At 39.8% G+C, this 24161-nt stretch overlaps 1 protein-coding gene and 1 long non-coding RNA gene across 5 annotated transcripts in view; one reads left to right on the top strand and one right to left on the bottom strand.

The window, feature by feature from the left end:
- LOC309802652 overlaps positions 1-4369 on the top strand; it is a 39187-nt gene extending 34818 nt beyond the window's left edge. The window contains exons 1-2 of one of the 2 annotated variants that reach the window (XR_014293844.1): positions 5-884; positions 1642-4369. This is a non-coding gene — a long non-coding RNA (uncharacterized lncRNA). Of the gene's footprint in view, positions 1-4; positions 885-1641 lie in introns of those variants that run through there. The other variant, XR_014293843.1, reaches the window with a different exon arrangement.
- MYZAP (myocardial zonula adherens protein) overlaps positions 1-24161 on the bottom strand; it is a 119330-nt gene that overhangs the window by 10592 nt on the left and 84577 nt on the right. For all 3 annotated transcript variants that reach the window (XM_082618379.1, XM_082618377.1, XM_082618378.1), the window contains 2 exons: positions 20866-20949; positions 7716-7816 (listed from right to left, as the gene is read on the bottom strand). In XM_082618379.1, the coding sequence (XP_082474505.1) occupies positions 7716-7816; positions 20866-20949 (185 nt within the window). The remainder of the gene's footprint in view (positions 1-7715; positions 7817-20865; positions 20950-24161) is intronic.

Below are 24161 nucleotides of genomic sequence, written 5' to 3'. Positions count from 1 at the left end.
TTGGCAGGCAGATTCTTAACCACTGTGCCACCAGGGAAGTCCATATTACTGTTCTTAAAACTCTTCAAAGTCTCCCCCTTGCTTCCTGGATGGAGTCTAAACTACTCTGCAGGGTGTAAAGGCCTCCACTTTCTACTGTTATATCTCCTGCCTGGCCTTGCTAAGAAACACAGCTCTCATTTACACACTGCTTCACAGCTCTGCCATCCTCAGCTGTCCCCTCTGCCTTAAATGCTTCCCTCACCAAGTCGATCTGATGAATTCCTGCCTATATTCCAAGATTCAAACCAAACATTGCCTCCTCTGTGACAGTCTCCCCAGTTCCCTGCAGCAGTGATAGAAACTATCATTCCTTTCTCCTCTGTGTGCTCTGTTTGCTTGAGTAGCACTGCTCAATTTTATGCTTACACAAGGTTCACTTTTGCTAAACTTTCCCATCAGTAATACCTCCCATTACCCTGCAGTGATTTTCAACTATGGTTGGGAGACAACTTCTTAATAGGGTGTATTAGAAGCTTGGGGGGAATGTTAAACTTCACGTGTCTCTCCCCAAGAGATTCAATATTTCTTCCATGCTCTCCTCCCCTTGAAAATGACTGTCACAGAGGCTTGTGACACACTACTGAAAGCATCTCATTGCACCCACTGGTCTATACATCCTCTGCTAGTTATAATTTCATGAAGCGTGAAAACCGTATCTTGCTTATCTTCATGACCTCAGCAGCTCACTCAGGCCAGGCACAGAACTATCACTACACAGATGGATGACATAGGGAACCAGAGGACGGATTTCAAGGAGTGAGTGGTCAGAGTGTCACCTTCACCTGGCACAGAGAGGAATCTGCAAGATTTGGCAATTCAGGGGTCTCCAGTGACCTGACCAGGTAATTTAGTGGAGTGCCAGGGGCAGGAGCCAGATGGCAATTTGTGCCAACTCCTGTGAAAATTCCACAGAACAGAAATAGTCCTGGTGACAATATCCTAAAAGCTCATAAAATTCATAAATATTTATAAAGATGAACCCTCTGGTTTCAAAAACAGGCTCTCATATCCCCCTTTCAAAAAGAAGTGAGGTATTTTATTTAGTTGATCACTAGGAAACAACAGGTTTTCAAGAACACAAATAATTTCAACCCCAGAATGAAAATTCAGCCATTTTCTTTAACACATTAAGGCTATTGTTAACCTTTTATTAATCCATAAAGGGGCAGTTCCCTTGGGGGAAACAATATAAAGCTTTGACAAAAAGCTACTTTGTGTTTTGGTTTTTACAACAGAAATATGAAAACGTAGGCATTTTAAAGCACTTACTATGCACTGGGCACTTATGACAACAAGGAATATTTTTCACTAAATTGTACCTATTAAGACATAATTTATGAGTTCGCTGGAAACTGAGTTTCACTAAGGGGCAAGAGAAAGAAGTCTCTTTTTTTTTTTTGGTGTTCAATATTTTGTTTTCCACTTTTCTCTTTAAATGAAGGCTAGCTGACCTAAAATTGCTCTCAATTTTAGGCTTTGATTAATATATATTGAACTTTTCAAATCAAACTCAAGTTTCTCTTTTAAATAGGTGTTTAAAAGCCCCTGAAATCATGGTTGAGTGCCTTCGCACCTCTTCCCTCTCTCCTTGCTTTCCAGAAATCTATGCAACACAAAGATGAGATGAAGGAGGGGGAGAATTTGAGAAGAAACTGGAGGCCGGGATGGGACTGAGTAGCTTAGAACACTGGTCTCCAGGAGGCTGGTGCAGTGGGAGTGGAGAGGTGTGAAGCAAGTCACGAAGGAAAAAGCCAGCCCCGTACGAGTGAGTGATTCCAGGACAAAGCAATTCATGGCTCAAAGGTGACTGCAGAATACTGAGCTTAGGCAACAGGAGCAGTGGTGGCGGCATCAACAGAAATATGCAAACGTGGTCCCTACACTGGGCCATTTATGCCTGTATCTTAATCATCTCAGAAGTTTCAGGAGGAATTACTATCAAAATCTATCTTCCCATTCTTGGTAAGGAAATAGATTCAAAGGGGTTAGAGATTTGTCCAAAGCTATAGATCTAGCAAGAGGCAGATCCAGGACCCAGACCCAGGTCTAATTTCCAAGCCACCGCTCTTAACCACAACTAGAGGATCTGACTTTGATGGGAAAAAACGATGTATTCAGCTATGGATAGGGTGGGTATGAAGATCAAGTGGGGCCCAGCAGGCAGCCGGGAATGAGGACTTGTATGCAAGAGAGAGGTCTGAACAGCGCAGCCACAGGGAAGAAAGAGGTAACTCCATGAGACTAGATGCCATCTTTGCAGGAACGAGTGTTGCCAAGATAGAACCCTTAGGAGCACCCATGGTGGGGATCTGGGGGCAGAAAGAGGAGCCATCCAAGAAGATGGAGGACAGGCCAGGGAAGTAGGGAAAGAACCAGGAGAGGAGAGTCCCACAGGAAGCGGATATTCTTCTGCTTAGGAAGAACCATCAAATCTACAGAGAGATGGCTCCATTCAACAAATATTGATTGAGGGTCTGCCTGGTGTGAGGCCCTGCTCTTAGTCCCAGGAAGACTGCAGTTAGATGTAAATCCCTGCCCTCATGGAGCTTACATTCTAGTGAGGAGAGAGAGAATAAACACTAAGAAGCAAAACGTAAGCAAGAATTGCCTCTTTCGAGTCCTTTCTCACTTGGTGTGGACCTTTCATTCATTCTGCCAGTGGATGTTTATTGAGCATCAGGAAAATGCTAGAGTAGGGGATGGGAGCCTAGGGTTCTTGTCCACAGGAGTGCACAGTGCTGGCAGGGACAGGGAAAGTGGTCAGGGGAGGGGACAGGGTAATACAAGGGGCTTAATGGCTCTATAAGAAAAGGCTGATTTCAAATTTTTTCAGGAGCACATAAAAATAGAGCAGCTCTAATTGTAAGTCAAATGCTATTAGCAGTAGCATAGCATGTAAGACTTGCAGGTATACGGAGAAATGGGTTGTAGGTGCCATACTGCTGTACTTTGTGCCCAGTGCCTGGAACACACTGGGATGCCTCTGATGTCACAGCTGACAGAGACCTCATCAATCACTGGGGCTTCCAGAGTTTTACACAGTGTCCAGAGGGTTCCAAACGACTAACAGTTTAATTGAAGAGCTTGATACATACTGAAGCACTACCCACTTGATTAAGCTATCAATCCATTTAATAAAATCACTTAACAGCCACCAAAATAAATAAGTTAATGTCATAGCACACTCAAATTTACTTATATTTGATACAGTGTCTGGAACAGGATAGAAAGCCCAGAAATAAACCCACACACCTATGGTCAACTAACCTATGAAAAGGAAGCAAGAATATATAGTGGAGAAAAAGACACTCTCTTCAGTAAGTGGTGCTGGGAAAACTGGACAGCTACATGTAAAAGAATGAAATTAGAACATTCTCTAACAAACACCATACACAAAAATAAACCCAAAATGGATCAAAGACCTAAATGTAAGACCGGACACTATAAAATTCTTAGAGGAAAACACAGGCAGAACACTCTTTGACATAAATCATAAATCACAGCAATATCTTTTTGGATCTACCTCCTAGAGTAATGAAAATTTAAAAAAATAAACAAATGAGACCAAATTAAACTTAAAAGCTTCTGCACAGCAAAGGAAACCATGAACAAAATGAAAAGACAACCCACAGAATGGGAGAAAATATTTGCAAACAAAGCAACCGACAAGGGATTAATCTCCAAAATATACAAACGGCTCATGCAACTCTATGTCAAAAAAAACAACCCAATCAAAAAATGAGAAGACCTAAATAGACATTTCTCCAAAGAAGACATACAGATGGCCAAAAAGCACATGAAAAGATCACTCATGTGATCACTAATTGTCAGAGAAATGCAAATCAAAACTACAATGACATTTCACACCAGTCAGAATGGCCATCATCAAAGTTTACGAACAATAAATGCTGAAGAGAGTGTGGAGGAAAGGAAATCCTCCTACATTGTGTTGGTGGGGATGTAAATTGGTACAACCACTATGGAAAACGGTATGGACGTTCCTTAAAAAACTAAAAATAGGGCTACCATATGACCCAGCAATCCCACTACTGGGCATATATCTGGAGAAAACCATAATTCAAAAAGATATGTGCACCCCAATGTTCATTGCAGCACTATTTACAACAGCTAAGACATGGAAGCAACCTAAGTGTCCATCAACAGAGGAATGGATAAAGAAGGTATGGTACATATATACAATGGAATATTACTCAGCCATAAAAAAGAATGAAACTATGCCATTTGCAGCAACATGGATGGACCTAGAGATTTTCATACTAAGTGAAGTCAGAGAAAGACAAATATATGATATCACTCATGTGGAATCTAATTTTTTAAAATGATACAGATGAACTTATTTACAAAACAAACAGACTTAGAGATATTGAAAACTTATGGTTACCAAAAGGGAAATGTGGTTAGAAGGGATAAATCAGGAGCTTGGGATTAACATACACACACTACTATATGTAAGACAGATAACCAACAAGGACCTGCTGTATAGCACAGGGTACTCTACTCAATATTATGTGATAACCTGTATGAGAAGAGAATCTGAAAAAGAATGAATATATGTGTGTATATATATATATATATATAACAATCACCTTGCTGTACACCTGAAATTAACACAACATTGTAAATCAGCTATACTCCAATAAAATTTTTAAAAAATACTTGTTCCAGTGTCTTACATGTAAAATCAGAGTTTTGATTTGGATAATAGGGATACTAGCTATTATTTATTAAGTTCCTAACTTGGGTCCAGTTACCATGCTAAATGCGTTATATACATGTTTTCATTTAATCCTCTTCACAACCCTATAAGATTTGATATTGTCATCTTCATTCCCATTTTAAGGATGAAATCACAGAGGTTTAAGAGAGACTGAGTAACTTGCCCAGCAACTGACTGGGCAGGGAACCACAGCCTGAGCCTTCCCAACTGGACTGCACTGCCAAGTTCTCTGCAGGAGAACAGGGAGCAAGAACAAAACTCATCTGCATAACTGAGGCTTAATTCATTACTTTTCTCGAGCCTGTTTTTAAAATATTCTGGAAAACACCATGGAATCTTTTTATTAGTTAGATGCAAGTCTGAAGTCCAAGTGAGAACCAGGAATTGTATTAGAACAGACGTGACACAATTTAGCAGCTCTCTATTGAATATTTTAAAACTACAGATGTACCATACCAGGCCTCCAAAGGTATGGTTCAAATCCTGGCTGTGTGGCTTCTAGTGAATCCCTTTATCTCTCTGGGCCTCGATTTTGGTGTCTATAAAACAGGGAGATTAAACTAGATTGGGGGGTTCTAATTTGATTTTGACCACAGAGCTCTTTTATTCAAGCAAAATCTTACTTGGAATCTAACATAAAACACACTAAAAGCTGAGTTTGTCAGGTTGTTTTTTTTGAGGGGGGACGGTCCCCACAGGCCAGCTCCTTGCTCACCTCCTCACCCCTGGAGACCCCTCCCAGAGCCCTAGCACAGAGCATGCAGTTCCAAAAAGCACAGGTGGAAAACCACTGCCCTGAATCACCTCTCAAGATGCTGTGCTCCTCGCCACCCAGACGTGCACAGCGTCTGTCACATAGTAGGCACTTCATAAATATTTGTGAGGAAACGAATGAAATATTACTCTGCCTTTTCGGAAATGTGGAGACGTAGTTTTCATTTCCTCTGCTGATTGACCCAGGTAGTTAAAGTGCTAAGATGGATCCTAGGGGAAACCAAATGTTACATTTATGGAAAAGCTGCTTTTAGATACTAAAGTGGCTTCCAAGTTCAGCATGGCCATAAGTTAAGGGTCTGTCAGCACTTCCATTATGAAAACCGCTTTGTGGTTTCATAACTTAGCCGTAAAAGTTTGCTTCAGGCTATCCCTCGGCATACAAATCGAAAACCTTGCTTTAAGCCAAAATGTGGGAATTAGAAAACAAACAATTTATTGGTTTCAGACATAGTTTTGTACCCGTCTTAACCAAATAAGATTTATTATGTGGGCAATTAGAGTGAACTAAACCACTTGGTTCTTGAAGAATTAAAAAGGAGGAAAATAGCCAAACTATTTATATTTTAAAAGTTGTGCCTGGACATGATCAATCATTCTTTTGGGTCCTATTTTTATCAATTACTTTTTCCCCTGCATTGATGAGACCTGGAGTCTATTTACACATTCTTTTTCCTTCTTTTTTTAAATAAACATTTTCTGTTAATGACATCAGAATGATAAAATAGCCTTGTTTTTACCAAAAAGCAAGCAACATAAATGAGAATAATGTCAAAAAAAAAGCTTAATCCTGCTTTTGGTAAATACTTTGAGAATGGCAAGTGGCTCATTTTAATGAACAAAAATGACATCAGTAATGAATAAAATAGGGAAGGAGATGAGACATTGTTCCTCAATGTTAGAGCTGGTTAGAACTGAGAAGTCACCTAGTCAACTGACTTAGATTGGGAAACAGGCCTCAGCAAAGAGAGACCGGCCTACGCATAGCACAGGGAGATCAGCTCGGTGCTTTGTGACCGACTGGAGGGGTGGGATAGGGAGGGTGGGAGGGAGATGCAGGAGGGAGGGGATATGGGAACATATGTATATGTATAACTGATTGAATTTGTTATAAAGCAAAAAAAATAATAAAAAATAAAGATAAAAAAAAGAGAGAGACCGGCCTAAACACATCCTGCGACTACTAACCTCAAGGATGAGAACCAGGTCTTCTACAGCCCAGTCTGGCGATCAGCTCATCCCTGTTTCCCACCCATGTAACCATTCAAGGCCCAGAGCCTACATTTTTCTGACCTACTGATATCTAACATGACACACACAAATGCCCCTAGTCACATAAAAATACACCTTCCTACGCACAGTGTATGAGGCACTTTGTGACTTTGGTTACCTCAATCACAAGCTATGTACCATCAGTATCCTTGTTATAAACTTGTTTTCTGTCCTCTTTGGGCCAAGCACGGTTTTGAGCACCTAGAGACAGTGGGTTGGTTACTGGGTCTCGCTGATTTGACTATGCAGAGACCCAGGTACTGGGCTTGTGAGCAGCTTAATACACATGGCTCAGTCCTCTAGCTCAGAAATGCAACTGAACAAACCAGGTTATAGTTACTGTTTATCTGCTCATGACTGAAGCGGATCATGTATTTCTGAATCTGGTCCAATGCCTGACAACACTCTGTTACAGGACTGGGGAACAGACAGATTTTGTTCAAGGTTTAGAGTCTCCCTCCTCTGTTACTAAAGCACACCATTGAAAATGTCTGCCTGCATGTCTGACTTCTCTTGCAGACTGCACTCTGGGGCAGGAACCCAATCTCATTCCTCTCTCTATCATCACTGTCTGGCACAGGGAAGGTACTCAACAGATATTTGTTGAATGAACAAATGAATGAATAAATGAAGGACCAAATGCATGCATTCGCTGATAGGGTCCATCTCTCTCTGAAGTGGCTTCCCCAGGTCTCTCCTTCTCCACCCCTTGTGCCCTGCACCATCTCCCCACTCTGCAGAAGCCAGTTGGACCCCTCAGCAGCCACGACTTTTCTTTGCAGAAGTACTTTTGAGAGAAAGAATGCAATTCTGGGAATAACAGCCCAGGAAAGTATTTTCTTAAGTCAAAGGGGAATTTGAGTTGGAAAACCAGGAAATTCTTAAATACCTGGGTAGAAGATCACAGTCCACTCCAACCTCTCTGGTTTCCACTTCAGTCTTGGGCTGGGTTTCTATTAAATAGTCCAACCTGCTTTGTAGTTCATTATTCTAGAGATGAGGAAAAAAATACTTTCAGTAAAGCAATTACGTTCCCCCACAAATATGTATGATAAAACATATGTATTATCCGGATTTCCCCCTAGACACAGACATCTATCACAATGTATTTATTAAGCGCCTCTTACACAGTAGGAATTGAAGAAATACATTGATTGAATCCTTACAGATAGAGTGCATAGACATACATATGTATCCAATTTTACCTAAATGGAAACAAACAAAATATCCTACTCTGTACCATTATTTGCTGCTTTTCCCCACTCAACAATTTGTTGTGACTCTTTCCATGTTTATTAGTTTTCTTTTTATGTTAACAAATTATTTTAATGGATTCATAGCATTCCATTGTATGGATCTACATTATTTATTTAACTAGTCTCTTATTTATGGCATTTAGCTATTTATCACTTTTTTTGCAATTATAAATAAGGTACAGCTCATGTTTTAATACTCCCTCATTAAACTATAAAATGAGTAAGTCTATTAATTTAGTGGGAAACACCTCTGTAACTTAATAATTAGTATTTCATAGGTGTGGAAAATTCAGAATCCCAAACATATAAAGTGGAACAAGTTCCTTGGGATTAAAATTAGCATTCTAAATAGTTTCTTTTCACACCAGAGCCAAACATTACATAGGTTGATGATTAGATGCCCAGGAAGTGGAAATTTGCCCTGTGGGGAAATGAAGGACAAGGGAGCAAGAGTGTTGAGGGTTTTGAAATGAAAATAGATGAAGTGTTGGACTTCCCTCATGGCACAGTGGTTAAGAATCTGCCTGCCAATGCAGGCGACACGGGTTCGAGCCCTGGTCCGGGAAGGTCCCACATGCCACGGAGCAACTAAGCCCGTGCACCACAACTACTGAGCCTGTGCTCTAGAGCCTGCATGCCACAACTACTGAAGCCCACATGCCTAGAGCCCGTGCTCTGCAACAAGAGAAGCCACCGCAATGAGAAGCCCAGAGAGTAACCCCCGCTCGCCGCAACTAGAGAAAAGCCCGCATGCAGCAACAAAGACCCAATGCAACCAAAAACTAATTAATTAATTAATTAATTTTAAAAAAATAGATGAAGTGCTGGTGCTTAAAATCCAAAGGCCAAAAAGACACATTTTAAGAAATTCAGAGATTTTTGGATTTTTTTTTAAGTTATTCTATATATTTTCTGTAATACTAGACTAAATTTTCATGAGGCAGTGACCGTAACTGTCTTTCTGGCTGTATTATCAGAGCATGCATGGTATGTAGGAGATGCAAGATAAATATTTATTGAATAAATGTATATATGCTTTTAAAATGAGCATTTGCATAACTAGAAACAAATCAAGCATTTGTCTTTTTAATTTGGAGCTGAAGCTAAGGCATTGTATTCTAAGACACTAGACAACACATGAAAGTTGAAAAGTTCTTTGGAAACAGAAGCTCATTTGTTTTGAAAGAGCTCCTGCTCTGAATGTCTGATACCAAGGTGCAAAGCAGCAGCTCTGGTACAAACTCATGTTCTGCAGGATGTAAAGGTCCAGGAATCCCTTTCGATAAATGGGAAACAGTATAAAGGAAGAGAGAATGCATTCCAGGTTCCCTAGCAGCTGACAAGCCATGACAGATCTATGGGCTCTGCATCTATCACCTGGTGCTCAGTATGGGAGAATGGTGCTGGCTAACTGCCAGGGGTTCATCACCATTTACACACACACACACACACACACACCTTCACCGAAAATATTTGAACTCTTTCATTCATGTGGAAAGAGAAAGGCAGAAGAGGCCTGCCCATTAACAAGCTTCAGCAATCCTACTGTTTTATCCTTTCTTAAGATAGACTTTAATCATGAGGATTTCTTAAAATGCTGGGCTGAGTTCCTATAGTTAGGGGGCATAAAAGACAAGGTTAGCAAGCGTGCCCCAACTGGTATACAGTGAATAGTGGACTGGTAGCCCCAATTCCTTTGTTCTGTTCCAGAGGAACTCTGTATGCATCAGCTATCCACTGAAGCACTGATACAAAAACTTATACTCTTAAAAATGTAATACTATCAGTTAAAACAAAAAAACCCTGAGTATGTATCAGGTAGTATGTAAAATCAGGTAGGGGGAGGATGTTGGCAGTTAAAGAAATAGGTCATGATTTGCAACCTTTGAGGAGCTCAGTCTTTTGCAGGTAGAGACACCTAAGCAGAAAATCACAGAACAAAGTCACAAGTCCCATGCCAGAGGGACCTAGAGAATATTATGGGGTGATTCAGAGGGGATGCCTAACTCAAAATGGGGAAAAGGACTGAATTGTCTGTGAAGATTTCCTGGAATTATGCAAGGGGAAGAGAGTAAGGGAAACAAAAGGGATAAGTATTCCAGAATTATGGAAACATACCAGATTGAGAACAGGCACCTGACTGCAGTATACAGGAGGGCAGGAGTTGGTTATAAAGGACTATGTATGCCATTACCAAGACTCTACACCCAATCCTATAAGACCAAGGTCAAGATTTTATTTCAAACACTTGGGCTCTGAGTGGAAATTATATTGGAAGGAAATAAAACTATAGGCAAGGAAGATCAATCAAGGAGGTCATTGCAATTTTCCAGGTAGAGTGAGAGCTGTACTTCTAGTATATAGGAGTAAGCACTTAATGAACAGATCCTCCTTCAAAGAACAGCTGTCAACCTTGGACAAAAGATAACTGCTGAGGTCTTTAAAGACTCAACAAGGATGGGCAAGTTTTAGAGGGGAGGTAAAGCTTGGAGCAAATGACAAGCACTGAATGGGTTCTCTGTGATTCATTTGTTTTTGTTTGCAGCTTGGCCCGAGGGCAGTACAGTCATGGTGCTGGCAGCACAGACACAGTACAAACTCAATGGAAAAATCATCTTTCTGGTAGAAAACCAGTAGGAGTCTACGGGATAGAAGAATAACCAGGGTTACCAAGAGTAAGGGGGAAGCCAAAAAGGAAGGGTCAGAGAAGACTGAAATTCTGAATTCTTTATATAAACTCAGTTCGAGTCTCTGGCAGACCCCTGAACCACGTATGTGTGGGGCAAAGTAAAAGAAGTATGCAGCCAAGGCTTAAAGAACTGACCTGAGATCTAAGCCATCACCCACTACATTATGGCAGGGTGCAATTGAGTCTAACCAGATTCTTTACCTTTTAAAACAATTACAAGCCTATTTTCCTTTACATCACTGATGAAGGAGTAAAAAAAAAAAAAAAAAAAAAAAAAACAGAAAGAAATAGAAAATATAAATAGAAAACAAATGGTAACTTTAGAACAGAAAAATACAATGCCTGAAATTTAAAAATCACTAGATTGACTTAAGAAAAGAATGGATATGACAAAGGAAGGAGTCAGTAGTAAACTTGAGGACACAGGGACACATTAATAGAAATCAATCAAAATAAGATAAAGAAAATGTTGAAAATAATAAATGGAACTTCATGGAACTGTGGGACAATTTCTAAAAGCCTAAAATAGAGATGCTGGAATCACAGAAGGAAAGAAGGGAGAAACTTGAGAAAAAAATATTCAAAGAAATAATGGCTAGGAAAAAAGAAAGAAAGAAAAGCACTTATATCTCCAGATTCTTGCGGGGGAGGAGAAAAGAAATAATGGCTGAAATTTTCCCATATTTGGTGAAATACATAAGTATACAAATTCAAGAATCTCAACAAACCCAGACAGAATAAACTCAAAGAGAAGCATACCTTGGCAAATCAGAGTCAAACTACCGAAAAACACAAAGAAAAACCTTGAAAGCCATCCTGTTACATATAGGGGAACGATAATTTGAATTACCAAAAGTTGCTCATCAAAAACTACGAAAGCCAGAAGGGAGTGAGTACTAAAAGAAACTGTCAACCTAGAACTCTATATATTTCAGTAATGAAGGTGAACTAGAGGCCTTACTTTCAAATAAGAAAAACTAAGTGAATTTGTCCCCAGCTGGCCTGCTCTATACAAAATGCTAAATAAAAGTTCTTCGGGCTGAAGAGAGATGATACTAGAAAGAAACTCAGATTTTCAGAAACGAGTAAAGGACATCAGAAATAAATACTATATGAGTAAACATAAAAGATGATTATTTTCTCTTAATTTCTCTAAAATACCTATGACTGTTAAAAACTATAACAATGTACTGTGGGTTTAGAGTATATATAAGATACAATACATTAGATAACTCTAACAGCAGAGGAAGGGGTAGGTGGACCTTATCATTGCAAGACTTCTACATTTTTCATGAAATGGTACAATATTACCTCTAAGTGGACTGTGAACACATAATGAAGTATATTGTAATACCTAGAGCAACCACTAAAATATTAAAAACACAGCAAATGCCAATAGATAAATTAAAATGGAATTCTAAAAAATACTGGAATAATCCAGAAGAATGCAAGAGAGGGGAACAAGACAAACAAAACAAACCAGAGGGACTAAATAGAAAACAAATAATAGGGACTTCCCTTGTGGCACAGTGGTTAAGAATCCACCTGCCAATGCAGGGGACACGGGTTCAAGCCCTGGTCCGGGAAGATCCCACATGCCGCAGAGCAACTAAGCCTGTGCGCCACAACTACTGAGCCTGCGCTCTAGAGCCTGTGAGCCACAACTACTGAAGCTTGTGCGCCTAGAGCCTGTGCTCCACAACAAGAGAAGCCATCGCAATGAGAAGCTCATGCACCGCAACATAGAGTAGCCCCCGCTCACCGCAACTAGAGAAAGCCCGTGCACAGCAACAAAGACCCAACGCAGCCAAAAATAAAATAATAAAACGAAATAAAATAAAAAGTAATAAAATAATAATAATAAAATGGCAGACCTAAATAAATCGAGCCATATCAATAATTGTCAATGGACAGTATACTTCATATAAGACAATATCAGAATATATAAAAAAACCAAGACCTAACTATATTGTCGATAGGAGATGTATTGAATATTTAACCTTAAATAGAGAGACACAGATGAGTTAAAAATAAGTGGATGGAAAAAGATATACCATACAAACAGTAAACATAAGAGGGCAGAAAGGGTAATATTAATATCAGATGAAATAGACTTCAAGACAAAGAGTATTAACAAAGGTAGTGACCACCATTTCATAATAATGAGATCAATTCATCTCCAAAACACAACAATCAAAAATTATGTACCTAATACCAAAGCTTCAGAATATATGAAGTAAAAAAATAACAAAATTAAAGAAAGAGACAGCCTAAAGCCATAGCAAGGGATTTTAACACCCCTCTCTCAGCAATAGAACAATTATACAAAAACCAGTAAAATCATAAATAATTTAAACAATATTATCAACGACCTAAATCTTATTGGTATTTATAGAACACACAAAAAGAGCAGACTTTTTTTTTCTTTCTTTCTTTTTTTTTTTACAATATTCAACCAAGAGAAACCATATGCTGAGCCATAAAACAATTCTCAATAAATTTAACAGAATGAAAACCATACAAAGTATGTTCTAAGACCATGACAAATTAGAAATCAAAAACAATAAGATACCGAAGAACACCTCAAATATTTGGAAGTTAAACAACACACTTTTAAATAATCCGTAAGTCAAAGAAGAATCTCAAAGGAAATTAGAAAACATTTTGATATGCTGAATACAGCATATCACAACTTGTAGGTTGCAGCTGAAGCAGAGCTCAGAGGGACAGTTAGAGCTTTAAAGGCTTATATTTAAAAAGAAAGGACTAAAATCAATGACCTAAGGTCTACCTCAAGAAGCTAGAAAAAGAAGAGCAAAGTAATACCAAAATAATTAGAAGGCAGGGAATATAAATATCAGAGCAAAACTCAATAAAACAGAAAACAGATAATAGAGAATATCAACAAAGCCAAAAGCTATTTTAATTTTTTTTAAAACAACAAATTGATAACACTCTAGCTAGACTGATCAAAGAAGGGGGTAAGGGGACAAATGATCGATATCAGAAATTAAGGAGACATTAAAAGGAAACAGTTGGATAACTATGGTGAAAAAAAGAATATCCTTACTTCACACAAAACACAAAAATTAACTCCAAATGGATCTTAGATCTAAATTGAAAAGCAAAAATTAAACAATTTTTAGAGGAAATCATAGGAGAAAGTCTGACCAAAGATTTCTTAGGACACAAAAAAACAGAAACCATACAGAAAAAAACTGATAAATTGAACTTTATCAAAAATAAAAACAAAAAACAAAAATTTCTCCAAAAGATGTCATTAAGAAAATGAAAAAGCAGGTCATGAAATGGGAGAAAATATTCACAGTACATATATCTGACAAAGAACTGGTATCCAGAATACATAAAGAACTCTTAGCAACTCAGTAAATAAGAAAAGTAAAAACTTAGTAAAATAATGGGCCAAAGATTTGAACAGACACTTCAAAAAAGAATATATACAAATTGCCAATAAGCATTTAAAACATGCTCAGCATCGCTAGTGACCATGGAAATGCAAATAAAAACCACAATGAGATACCACCACACACCCTCTAGAATGGCTACATTAAAAAGACTGACAGTACTAAGTCAGGATGAGGCTGTGGAGAAACTGGAACATTCCAACTGCTGGTGGGAAGGTAAAATATATGACTCCTTTGATAAACTGACAGTTTCTTAAAAAGTTAAGCCTATATCTACCACACATCCCAGCCATTCCATTACTAGGAATTTACCTAACAGGAATAAACCATATGCCCACATAATGACTTGTAATGTTCACAGCAGCTTTATTCACAGTAGCCCCAAACTGGAAACAACCCAAATGTATATCAACAGGAGAATGGAGAAATAAACTGTGGAATCTTAATACAATAAAAAATATTCTGCCACAAAAAAGAATGCATATAATGTGGATATATCTCAAATCCTTACGCTGAGTGAAAGAAGCTAGCTAGACACAAAAGAACACACAACTATATGATTCCATTTATACAAAATGCAAGCAAGTCCAAAAAATATCCCTGGTTGCCTGGGGGTGAATGGAGAAATGGACTGCAAAAGGGAAACAGAGAGGTCTTTGGGGAATGATGGATATGTTCTATATCTTGACTGCAGTGGTGGTTTCACAGGTATATACAACTGTCAAAATTCATTAAATTATATACTTTTTTAAAATTTAGGTTTAATTGACATATAACATTATATTAGTTTCAGCTGTACAACATAACGACTTGGTATCTACACACTGCAAAATGATCACCACAGTATGTCTAGTTAACATTTGTCACCGTATGCTTTAAAAAGATGGAGCTTTATTTACATAAATTAATACAAGGTTGACAAGACAGAAAAAAATGATGAGAGCCTGAATATGGGCACGAGGAGAAAATTAGAGAGGGATGACAGAAATACTTTAAAAAAGGACAGGTCTTGATACAGGAAAGCAAGGACAGTCCGCTCTGAGTCCTGCCGACTGTGACTAAAGAGCAGCCTCAACTGGCCGCCTGGCCCGTGCTGGGGAAGAGATTGCTTCCAGGACCGAGAATCAGGTTCCAGGGTTTTCCTTTCAAATACCACCACCTTGTGTTGAGCTGTGAAATACAGACCACCCGGGGGCTTGGGAGGCTGTGCGCCTTCCCGAAAAGAAGGACCTGGTATGGCACCTCTTGGCATTTTGGGGAAATTATGTCAAATGAATGGCAGCCGCCTCCTCCCCCAGCTCCCTCAGGCCCAGGGGAGGGAGCAGCCAGGGCTGTAACACATGCACTAAACAAGAATGCATGTCCAGTAAAACTCGTACATGGTGCCTGGTGCTGCCGCCCTAGCATTGCACAGGAAATTCATAATTGACCCAGGAATGCACAGCAGACACATTGAGAGGTTTATGTGCCACACAACACACGTTAAATGCAGGATGGACAAAACCAAGACATTTGTCTCCTTTCCTCTGACTTCTGAGTTGAGCTGTAAGTTGAGGATTTTCAGCAGAGAAAAATGAAATGGAATCTGTTCAGATTTAGAAAGCTGATCAACCTTATGAAGATAGACACTGATAATTTTATTTTAATAAAATTTTCTATATTGGAAATAGGGGATGGGATAGTTCTTCTTCAAAAGATGAGTGAATAGAAAGTTATTTGGAAAAAAACAGAATGGGCATATTTTCACATCAGACAGATTTTTGAATCAGTTGATGAAAACATAGTCTGATGGGGCCAGGCTAGCGCAAACTTCTAGGGATCTGATGGGGGTGGGAGTAGCAAAATAGAATGAGTTTTAGCATTGGTAAGTACAAATGATGAATTCAGGGACCAAAATCATCTACATTCTCTATTTAAAAGGAGGAGGAGGACGAGAAGGACAAAGAGGAAATACATATCATTAACAATAAAAGGAGTTTCTGGGACCTAGCCATTGAAGAAACAGTAAAGACATGGCATTTACTGTGAGCCATGTACTTTTCTAATCACTTGGTGTTAACTAATTTAGTCTTCATAACAACTCTGTGGAGAGGACTCCCTTAGCAAGCTAAGGCACAGAGCAGTTAAGTAACTTGTGCCAGACCACGTAACTAGTAAGTGACAGAGCTGACATTGGAACTCAGGCAGTCTAGCTCCAGAGTCTGCAGTTAGGCCCGTAACAGAGGGTAGCTACTTTATTAATAAGATGGGATATAGGAGGTTACCAGCTCTGTCCACCAAAACTTTTCAAAGATACCTGAAACACCACCGCTGGCATCATTATGGTTTAAGGCAGGGGATGGAATGTCAAGGTATAAAAAGTCCTGGTGTTAGAATAGGTCAACATAATAGAAATTCTTAGTGGCCAACAGAACCCTGTATTGTAAAACAAAACAATTAGATAAATTTGGAAAATGTCAGTTCTACCTCATGATCGTAAAAAGAAACATTTTCCCCAGTTCCGTCAGTACTAAAATGGGCCTTAAACAACAAGGTTGTATTGTATAGCACAGGAAACTATATTCAATATTCTGTGATAAGCCATAATGGAAAAGAATATGAAGAAGAATGTATATATATGTATAACTGAGTCACTTCACTGTACAGCAGTAATTAACACAAAATTGTAATTCAACTATACTTCAGTAAAAAATAAATTAACAAAACAAATAAAATGGGCCTAACAGTAGGCACAGCACTTTAGCCTACTACCAACACTCATGCCCAGAAAGCCTGCCGTACACCTCTCCACTAAAACAGCCCAGGGCTTCTTGGAGACAAGCCAATATCGTATCTAGGGACAGGACAAAAACGAGGACAGTCTGAAACACCTGTTGTTGCCATACAGCAAGAATGACTCCACAAGCATCGGGAACCCTGCTACGTGGGCAAGGAAGGTAATGCAGAACTCTCCGCAGCTGAGCTGTGATAATCTGAGCATCAAAACTAGGAGGAGGGGGCTTCCCTGGTGGCACAGTAGTTAAGAGTTCACCTGCTGATGCAGGGGACACGGGTTCGTGCCCCGGTCCGGGAGGATCCCATATGCCACGGAGCGGCTGGGCCTGTGAGCCATGGCCCCTGAGCCTGCGCATCCGGAGCCTGTGCTCTGCAATGGGAGAGGCCACAACAGTGAGAGGCCCGTGTACCGCAAAAAAAAAAAAAAAAAAAAAAAAACTAGGAGGAGAAGGAAAAAATTATTGTGGGAGCAAGGTGAGTCTGAGAAATGCCTTGTGTTCATGATGTCACTCAAAAGGAAAGTTAATATAAAGTGTAGAGAAAGATAGTTTTAATAGCGAAGAAAGATGACAATATGTTACAACTTGTCATCAACTTTTAAAACTAGGAAGCATTCATATATAAGATGATGTAGTTTCTTTTATAGAGTGTTAATTACATGTTTGTTTAAAAGATTTCTGTGTTGAGTAGTAAAGAATAACAAAAGGAACTTTACGTCAGGTCATCCCAGGACTTGAGGGCCCTTGGAAGGGCTGCTTGGCATTGGTGGTCATACAACAAGCAGGTGGAAAGAGGGGCGGAGATTCACTGGCATCAGTGGTCACACACAGTTAGCAAGGAGTCAGTCAGCAGTGTGTTTGTAACATCATAAACTACTCACACAGCCTGAAGAGGAAAACCAAGTACTCAAACTCAGCGTCATCTCCTAGGAGGTGAAATCTCTACCTAGTCTGACAAAGAATGGTAAAATATTAATAAGAAATGCATACTTTTTAATAGTGCTAAAGATAGGTCAATTCATCCCAATGATAAGGGGTCCTGAGTTTGAATCACCTGGAAGCTACCTAGTCCTATATTGTAAAGCAAGAATTGTGTCCGTCCAAGAATTGGCATCCTCTAGCCTTAGCTATTTGGAGAAGGTATTCCATGTCCTTTGGATCTAAAAGATCACTGCACTTGTCTGGAAAGTGTCAAAATGATGTTAACTAAGGGAAATTGCCTTCGGAAGACACTAAAAACCAAGAACACAAACAATGAAGAAATAAATTAAACCCAAGATACTTAATATTTTAGAATAAGTTAAAGTGTAAATGTATTATCAAATCTTGACATTTTGTCTATGTTTTTTTTGTGTGTGTTTTTTTTTGCGGTACGCGGGCCTCCCACTGTTGTGGCCTCTCCCGTTGTGGAGCACAGGCTCCGAATGTGCAGGCTCAGCGGCCATGGCTCACGGGCCCAGCCACTCCGCGGCATGTGGGATCTTCCCGGACCGGGGCACGAACCCGTGTCCCCTGCATCGGCAGGCGGACTCTCAACCACGGCGCCACCAGGGAAGCCCTTGTCTATGTTTTACCTGCTGTTTAAGATGGATGATCAAAAGGAATTAGTCCTTCTAAATTTGTAGTAGAATTTAAATAGTTTAATCAACCAAATTTATAATCAATGTTTAAATGCTCAAGGAATGATGGTTTTCAAACCATTTTTGAATGGCTTATTGGATATACATAGGAGACACAGCCAGACGCACCCATATGCTCTGGACACTCACCATTTCCTGGCATGCCACTTGTGACTCTTTCCCTGGGGCTTCCTCTGCCCCCTGGAGCCCAGTTGGCTCTGCCCAGGGCAGGCCAGAATTGCCACACACCCCAGGAGCCGCTCTCACCAGCTACTGATGGGAGTTAATGGATAAATGCCCTAGCTTTCTGACCTTTTGGTCAGGGTAACTCAGAGGCCAGTGCACATCATCTTCCAGAGATGCCCAGGGCAAGGGAGCAGCAGCTGTCCACAGTGGTAACCTCTGTAAGGCACCCATTATTGGCCTTTGACCTTTCCCTGACTCATTTCTCCCCTCTCCCACTGGGGCTTCCTGGGATCACCTCCCAAATAAACTAGTGTACTCATATCCACATCTCAGAGTCTGGGCAACCTAAACTAAGAGAAGAAAGGAATTTAATAAATTAAGATTATACAAAGCACACGTGTGTGGTAAGGAAGGCTCTTCTCAATGCAGAGTACCCCTTGGACATTTCCTAATCTCCCAGGAGGCCTGAGTAGCACAGCCAGGGGAAGGGGAGAGGGGTGGGCACTGTCTTGGGTAACCTGCTGCCTCTTCTGTTGGCGTCTCTTTCCTCCCTCCTGGAACCAGACTTTCTGGGGACCCATGACTTTCACCAGGACACTCTCTCTGACTCTCACTGGGAAAGTATGATTCCTCCCACAGGGAGCTGTGATTTCAGAGGGCAATCTTAGAAACAGAGATGTCCATTCATAAAGCTGGAGGTGGACTCAGTGATTGCAGAGGGGAAAACACTGGGACAAGACAAGTGTCCACTTACTCAGCTGTCAGGACACTGAGATTGCTGGGCTTTGAGTCTGCTACCAGGTCCCCATGGGCCACGAGGGACTTCTGCTTATGACTTTTATAGGCAGCCCCCCCACCACACAGAGTAAGTAATGACACTGCTCCCCATCCCTACAAACATGGTGGTTACGAGCTCAGGCTTACCCATTTCTAACAGTCACCTTGGGCAGATTCCTTAACATCCCTGAATCTCAGTTTCTCCAGCTACAAAATGGAGGAAACATAATCTAACTCATAGGACATCGCTCTTAATAAAGAGAGAAAATGATGGAGTGCTTAGGCATGTCAGGCACTTTGTACGCACTCTCATCACAGGGACACACACGTAGGTACAGTTATCATCCTCAATTTCTAATTCTAAGAAACTTACCTAGGGTCAGCCAGCTAATAAGCAGATCTAGCATTCAAATGTGGGCAAGTCTGATTCCACTCTTAACCTCTAGGTTATACAAAAGATATGGAAAGTAGAAGTGCCCAACACACACTAGGAGCTTAATTACTGTCATTGCTTTCCTGTCTTCTTCTTTTATTATTCTCTCCTGGGCTGTCTCTCACTGGGGAGGGACTACAAGCAGGGCACAGACAAGGAGAGATTCATGGAGGCTCAAAAGGAAGAGGCTCTACGTCAAGTTCTTAATAGTCTTCAGAGAAAACAGAAGGCTTCCCCTTCTATTAACACCTAAGCTCTTAAGGTTCTTCCAACTCCATAATTTCCTTCCCTAGAACCTCCACAAAATCCCCAAAATGCCTTTCAAAAGACCAGAAAGTCAGGAATGCTAAATATCTTAAAAGTTCCAGGTGAAATTAAGTCACCTGGAATGAGGAGTCCGTCTCTCAGCCTGGCTCTGGCATTAAGCTGTGTGACTTTGAGAAAAGCCACCTGCCTTCTCTGTGCCTTTTTTCTTTTTCTTTTTTGGTTAATGTGGAGATAATAATCCTTGTCTTGCCTTTCTTAAAGTTGTTGAGAGGATCATTGAGAAATGTATGTGAAAATACTTGGCAAATTATACAACACAGATGTGGGGAGTTATCAGTATTCATCAACAGCTTATCAGACTTGCTAAGAAAATTCCTGAATAAGAAAAATGGGAGCCAAAAAGCAGAGGTGAGCAGCAAGGGGGAATGAGGAGAGTCAGATGGTAAAGAAAAACTAGCTGTCAGAACCTCATTTTCAGTGTTGGCAGTTAACCTTCAATCAATTTTATAAGGCCAGGAAATAGCCATATTTTTAATTAAGTGTCGGTGGTAGGCTCAGCAACATAAAATTTAATGATAGGGAAGACCCAGCTTAAAGAAACACAGCTTCTTACCTCTCCTTCTAAGAACGATATCTTTTCTAAAAGCTGCAATATTAAGAGCTGTTTCTGCTGCACCTTTTTCTTTAGTGATTCAATCTAGAAAGAAACAAATTGGAAATTGTTATCAACAATGCAGAATTTGTACAAGTTAATCAACTGGAAGAGAAGCCTTTGGTTTTCATTCAAATAGAAACTACACACTGGTTCTTTTGTGTTCCGTGGAACACTATGAACATGAGGTGCTTCACGGAGGCGGGGGGCGGGGGGGGGGTTCTGTGCCCGGGTATGCTTGGGACATCATACGTGGTTGTGGAGTTGTTTCATTAGGTCTGTTTAGCCTAACATTTCTACACTGATTTTGCTGTGTAACCCTTAGTAACATCTCACCGATGCTTTGGGAAATACAGACATAACTCTACATAAAAAAATTATTTCACTTGAATTTATGCAGCAGCCTGCATTTCATACATTCTGCTCTGTTGTTCCTGTTCGTATATTCATATTTGTTCAACCAAGTGTCAAAAGTTTTGCTCCGGGGAAAAGGTCACTGTCACTGAAAGTAATGAAATTCAGAGGACTGAGGACTCACGTGGCCTGGGTTAAGCGGGGAAGGCTTCTGAAAGACAGAGACTTGAGCTGGGTTTTCACCTTTGTTTTTATACTATATCTATCTTGGACTACTCTAACTTTGTTTTTCATTCACGTATCATGTCTCCACAGACATATCGTAGGTTCCCTAAAAGCAGGAACCAGGGTGCTCTCTACCAAGCCATGTCTTGGACAATAGTGGGAACAGTGTGTAGGTTCAATAAATAACGTGATTTTGAAGAATGCACTAATTTTCCAACAACCTTTTATATAATATTTGAGCATCTGCAAAATCTTTTTTAAAAAATCCCTCTCTGTGCAAAATGACACAATTCCTATAGAAGGGACTCTAGCAATAACTAAAAGAAGTACAAGTAGGGACTTCCCTGGTGGCACAGTGGTTAAGAATCTGCCTGCCAATGCAGGGAACACGGGTTCCAGCCCTGGTCTGGGAAGATCCCACATGCTGTGAAGCAACTAAGCCCGTGCGCCACAACTACTGAGCCTGCGCTCTAGAGCCCGTGAGCCACAACTACTGAGCCCGTGTGCCTAGAGCCCGTGCTCTGCAACCAGAGAAGACACCACAATGAGAAGCCCACGCGCCACAACGAAGAGTAGCCTCCACTCGCTGCAACTAGAAAAAGCCCGCGTGCAGCAACGGAGACCTAATGGCAGCCAAAAATTAATTAATTTTTTTAAAAAAGAAGTGTACAATTACATTTAACTTTTGACCCAGCAATTCCATTTCTAGGAATAGATCCCAAAGAATCATTAGCCAAAATATGAAATGACTTGGACACAGGATTTTTGGGTTTTAGAAAACACACACACAAAAAAACAGAACTCCATCAATAAGTGCCTGATAAATAAACTATGGTTCATCTTAACAATGGATGCCTATGTAACCTTCAAGAAAAAATGAAGATCTCTAAAACCCTGATACGATATATTGTAAGAGTATATAGTATGCTGGCTTTGGTGTAAAACTGGTGAAGACGTATGAATGAATATATATTTGCAAAATGAAACACTGCGAAGATCAAACAAATCTTAATTATTAATATTTACCAACAGGGAGAGGGAGGAAATTAGATGGAGGAGACAGAACAAAGACTTTTGTGATAGTACCTTGTTACATAAGTTCAATTTTGAAAGCACATTTTACAGATTCAAAAAGTAAAAACCAAAAAGGGGAAAAAAGTGAATCCTAAAATTTGAAAACAGAACAGAAAGAACTTAACCATATATCAAATTGGTTAAACGAATTAATTCAAGTGTTGTTAGGACAAGGTAATTTGACTGGATGTTTTTAGTGGAATGTGTTCTAAAGATAAACAGTTGCACTCACTGGGAAAATTTTAGTAGTAATATTGGTATTATATTTTTAAACTATTTGATAGATTGTAGTATAATAACACTTGGAACCAAGATTTTTAGTGTAAGAAAAAGAAATACAAGTACGAAATCAAAGAAGTAAAAAAAGTTTTGTTAGATTTGAAATGAAAGTGTCAGTATAAATTCATAATCTTTTATTTTCTTTTAAAAAATATACTAGATGAGCCTAAGACACCTTATTCTACCTGAAAACAAGGACATGAAGGGTCTCCCTTGGGGCAAAGATGGGACAATGTGAGCATCAAAAAGAATAATGAGTAAAACACATGGAATATATATTTTTTAAAACCCTGAGTATTTTTTTTATTCTTAAAAAAGAAAACCAAAAACAAAGCAGCAACGACACCTCCTCAGAAATGACAGTGGAACCAACTCCTTACTTAGAAGCTTGGCAATTTGGATAAAAAAATAAAGCATTTATCCTGCCTTACTTGTACAAACTGCACGTTGAGATTACTAAAAAGTCCCAGTTTATGAAGAAAGAAGTTTTACTCTGCAGAAGAATTCCAGTTAGTAAGTGGGGAAGGAATGAGAGAATTCAAAAATCACCATTGTGCGATCCCCTAGGAAATAACTGACTCAAGCAAGCTTCACGGACAGATGAGACAGTGAGGGGCGCAAAGCCGGCGAGGGACTTTACGACTTTGTTGTGGGCTGTCACCACCTGATCCACGATCAGCCTTAGCATCACCCAAAGTGGGATCCCCAGACATTGTGTGCCCCCAGAGCAATATGAAATGAATCACACAGCACCACCCTTGAAGTATTCTTGCCTCGCCAGACAAAACAAAGTTGAAACGGAATCTAATTGAGCTATTAAGGAAACAAAAAGTCAAATTCAGAATGCGGGAACGTTTATAGGACAACTGACTTAGTTCCTGCAATAAGTCACTGGCTGGGGGTAAATTTGAGTTGGGGGGGCTGTGGGAGTAAACAGAGCACATGCTCTAGATTAAAGGACTTCAGAAACCTAACAACCAAATACAGTGGACCTCTCTGTACTCTGACTGGAACAAAATATCAGTTAAGAGACAATTTTAAAGACATGTTGGAAAATGTTATTACAGACTAGTATTAAATGGGACCAAGGAATTATCATTAATTTTGTTAGGTATGGCAATAAGCATTCTGATTACAGAAGAAAAAGTCTACATGTTTTATTGATGCTTAGTGAAGTATACAGGAAACATGCAGAATGTCTGGGATTTGCTTTAAAATGCACAAAAGAAAAAATGAAAAGAAGGTGTAGATAAGGCAAATGTGGCCCCATCTTGCTGCTTGTTGAATCTAGGTAATGATTCATCATTACGCTCTTTGTTCTGAGA

This window comes from Mesoplodon mirus (genome assembly GCF_964341445.2).
Source record: "Mesoplodon mirus genome assembly, chromosome: 4".
Classification (NCBI taxonomy): domain Eukaryota; kingdom Metazoa; phylum Chordata; class Mammalia; order Artiodactyla; family Ziphiidae; genus Mesoplodon; species Mesoplodon mirus.
The sequence above is the reverse complement of the archived record's forward strand: the minus strand, read 5'-3'. Positions and strand labels throughout refer to the sequence as shown.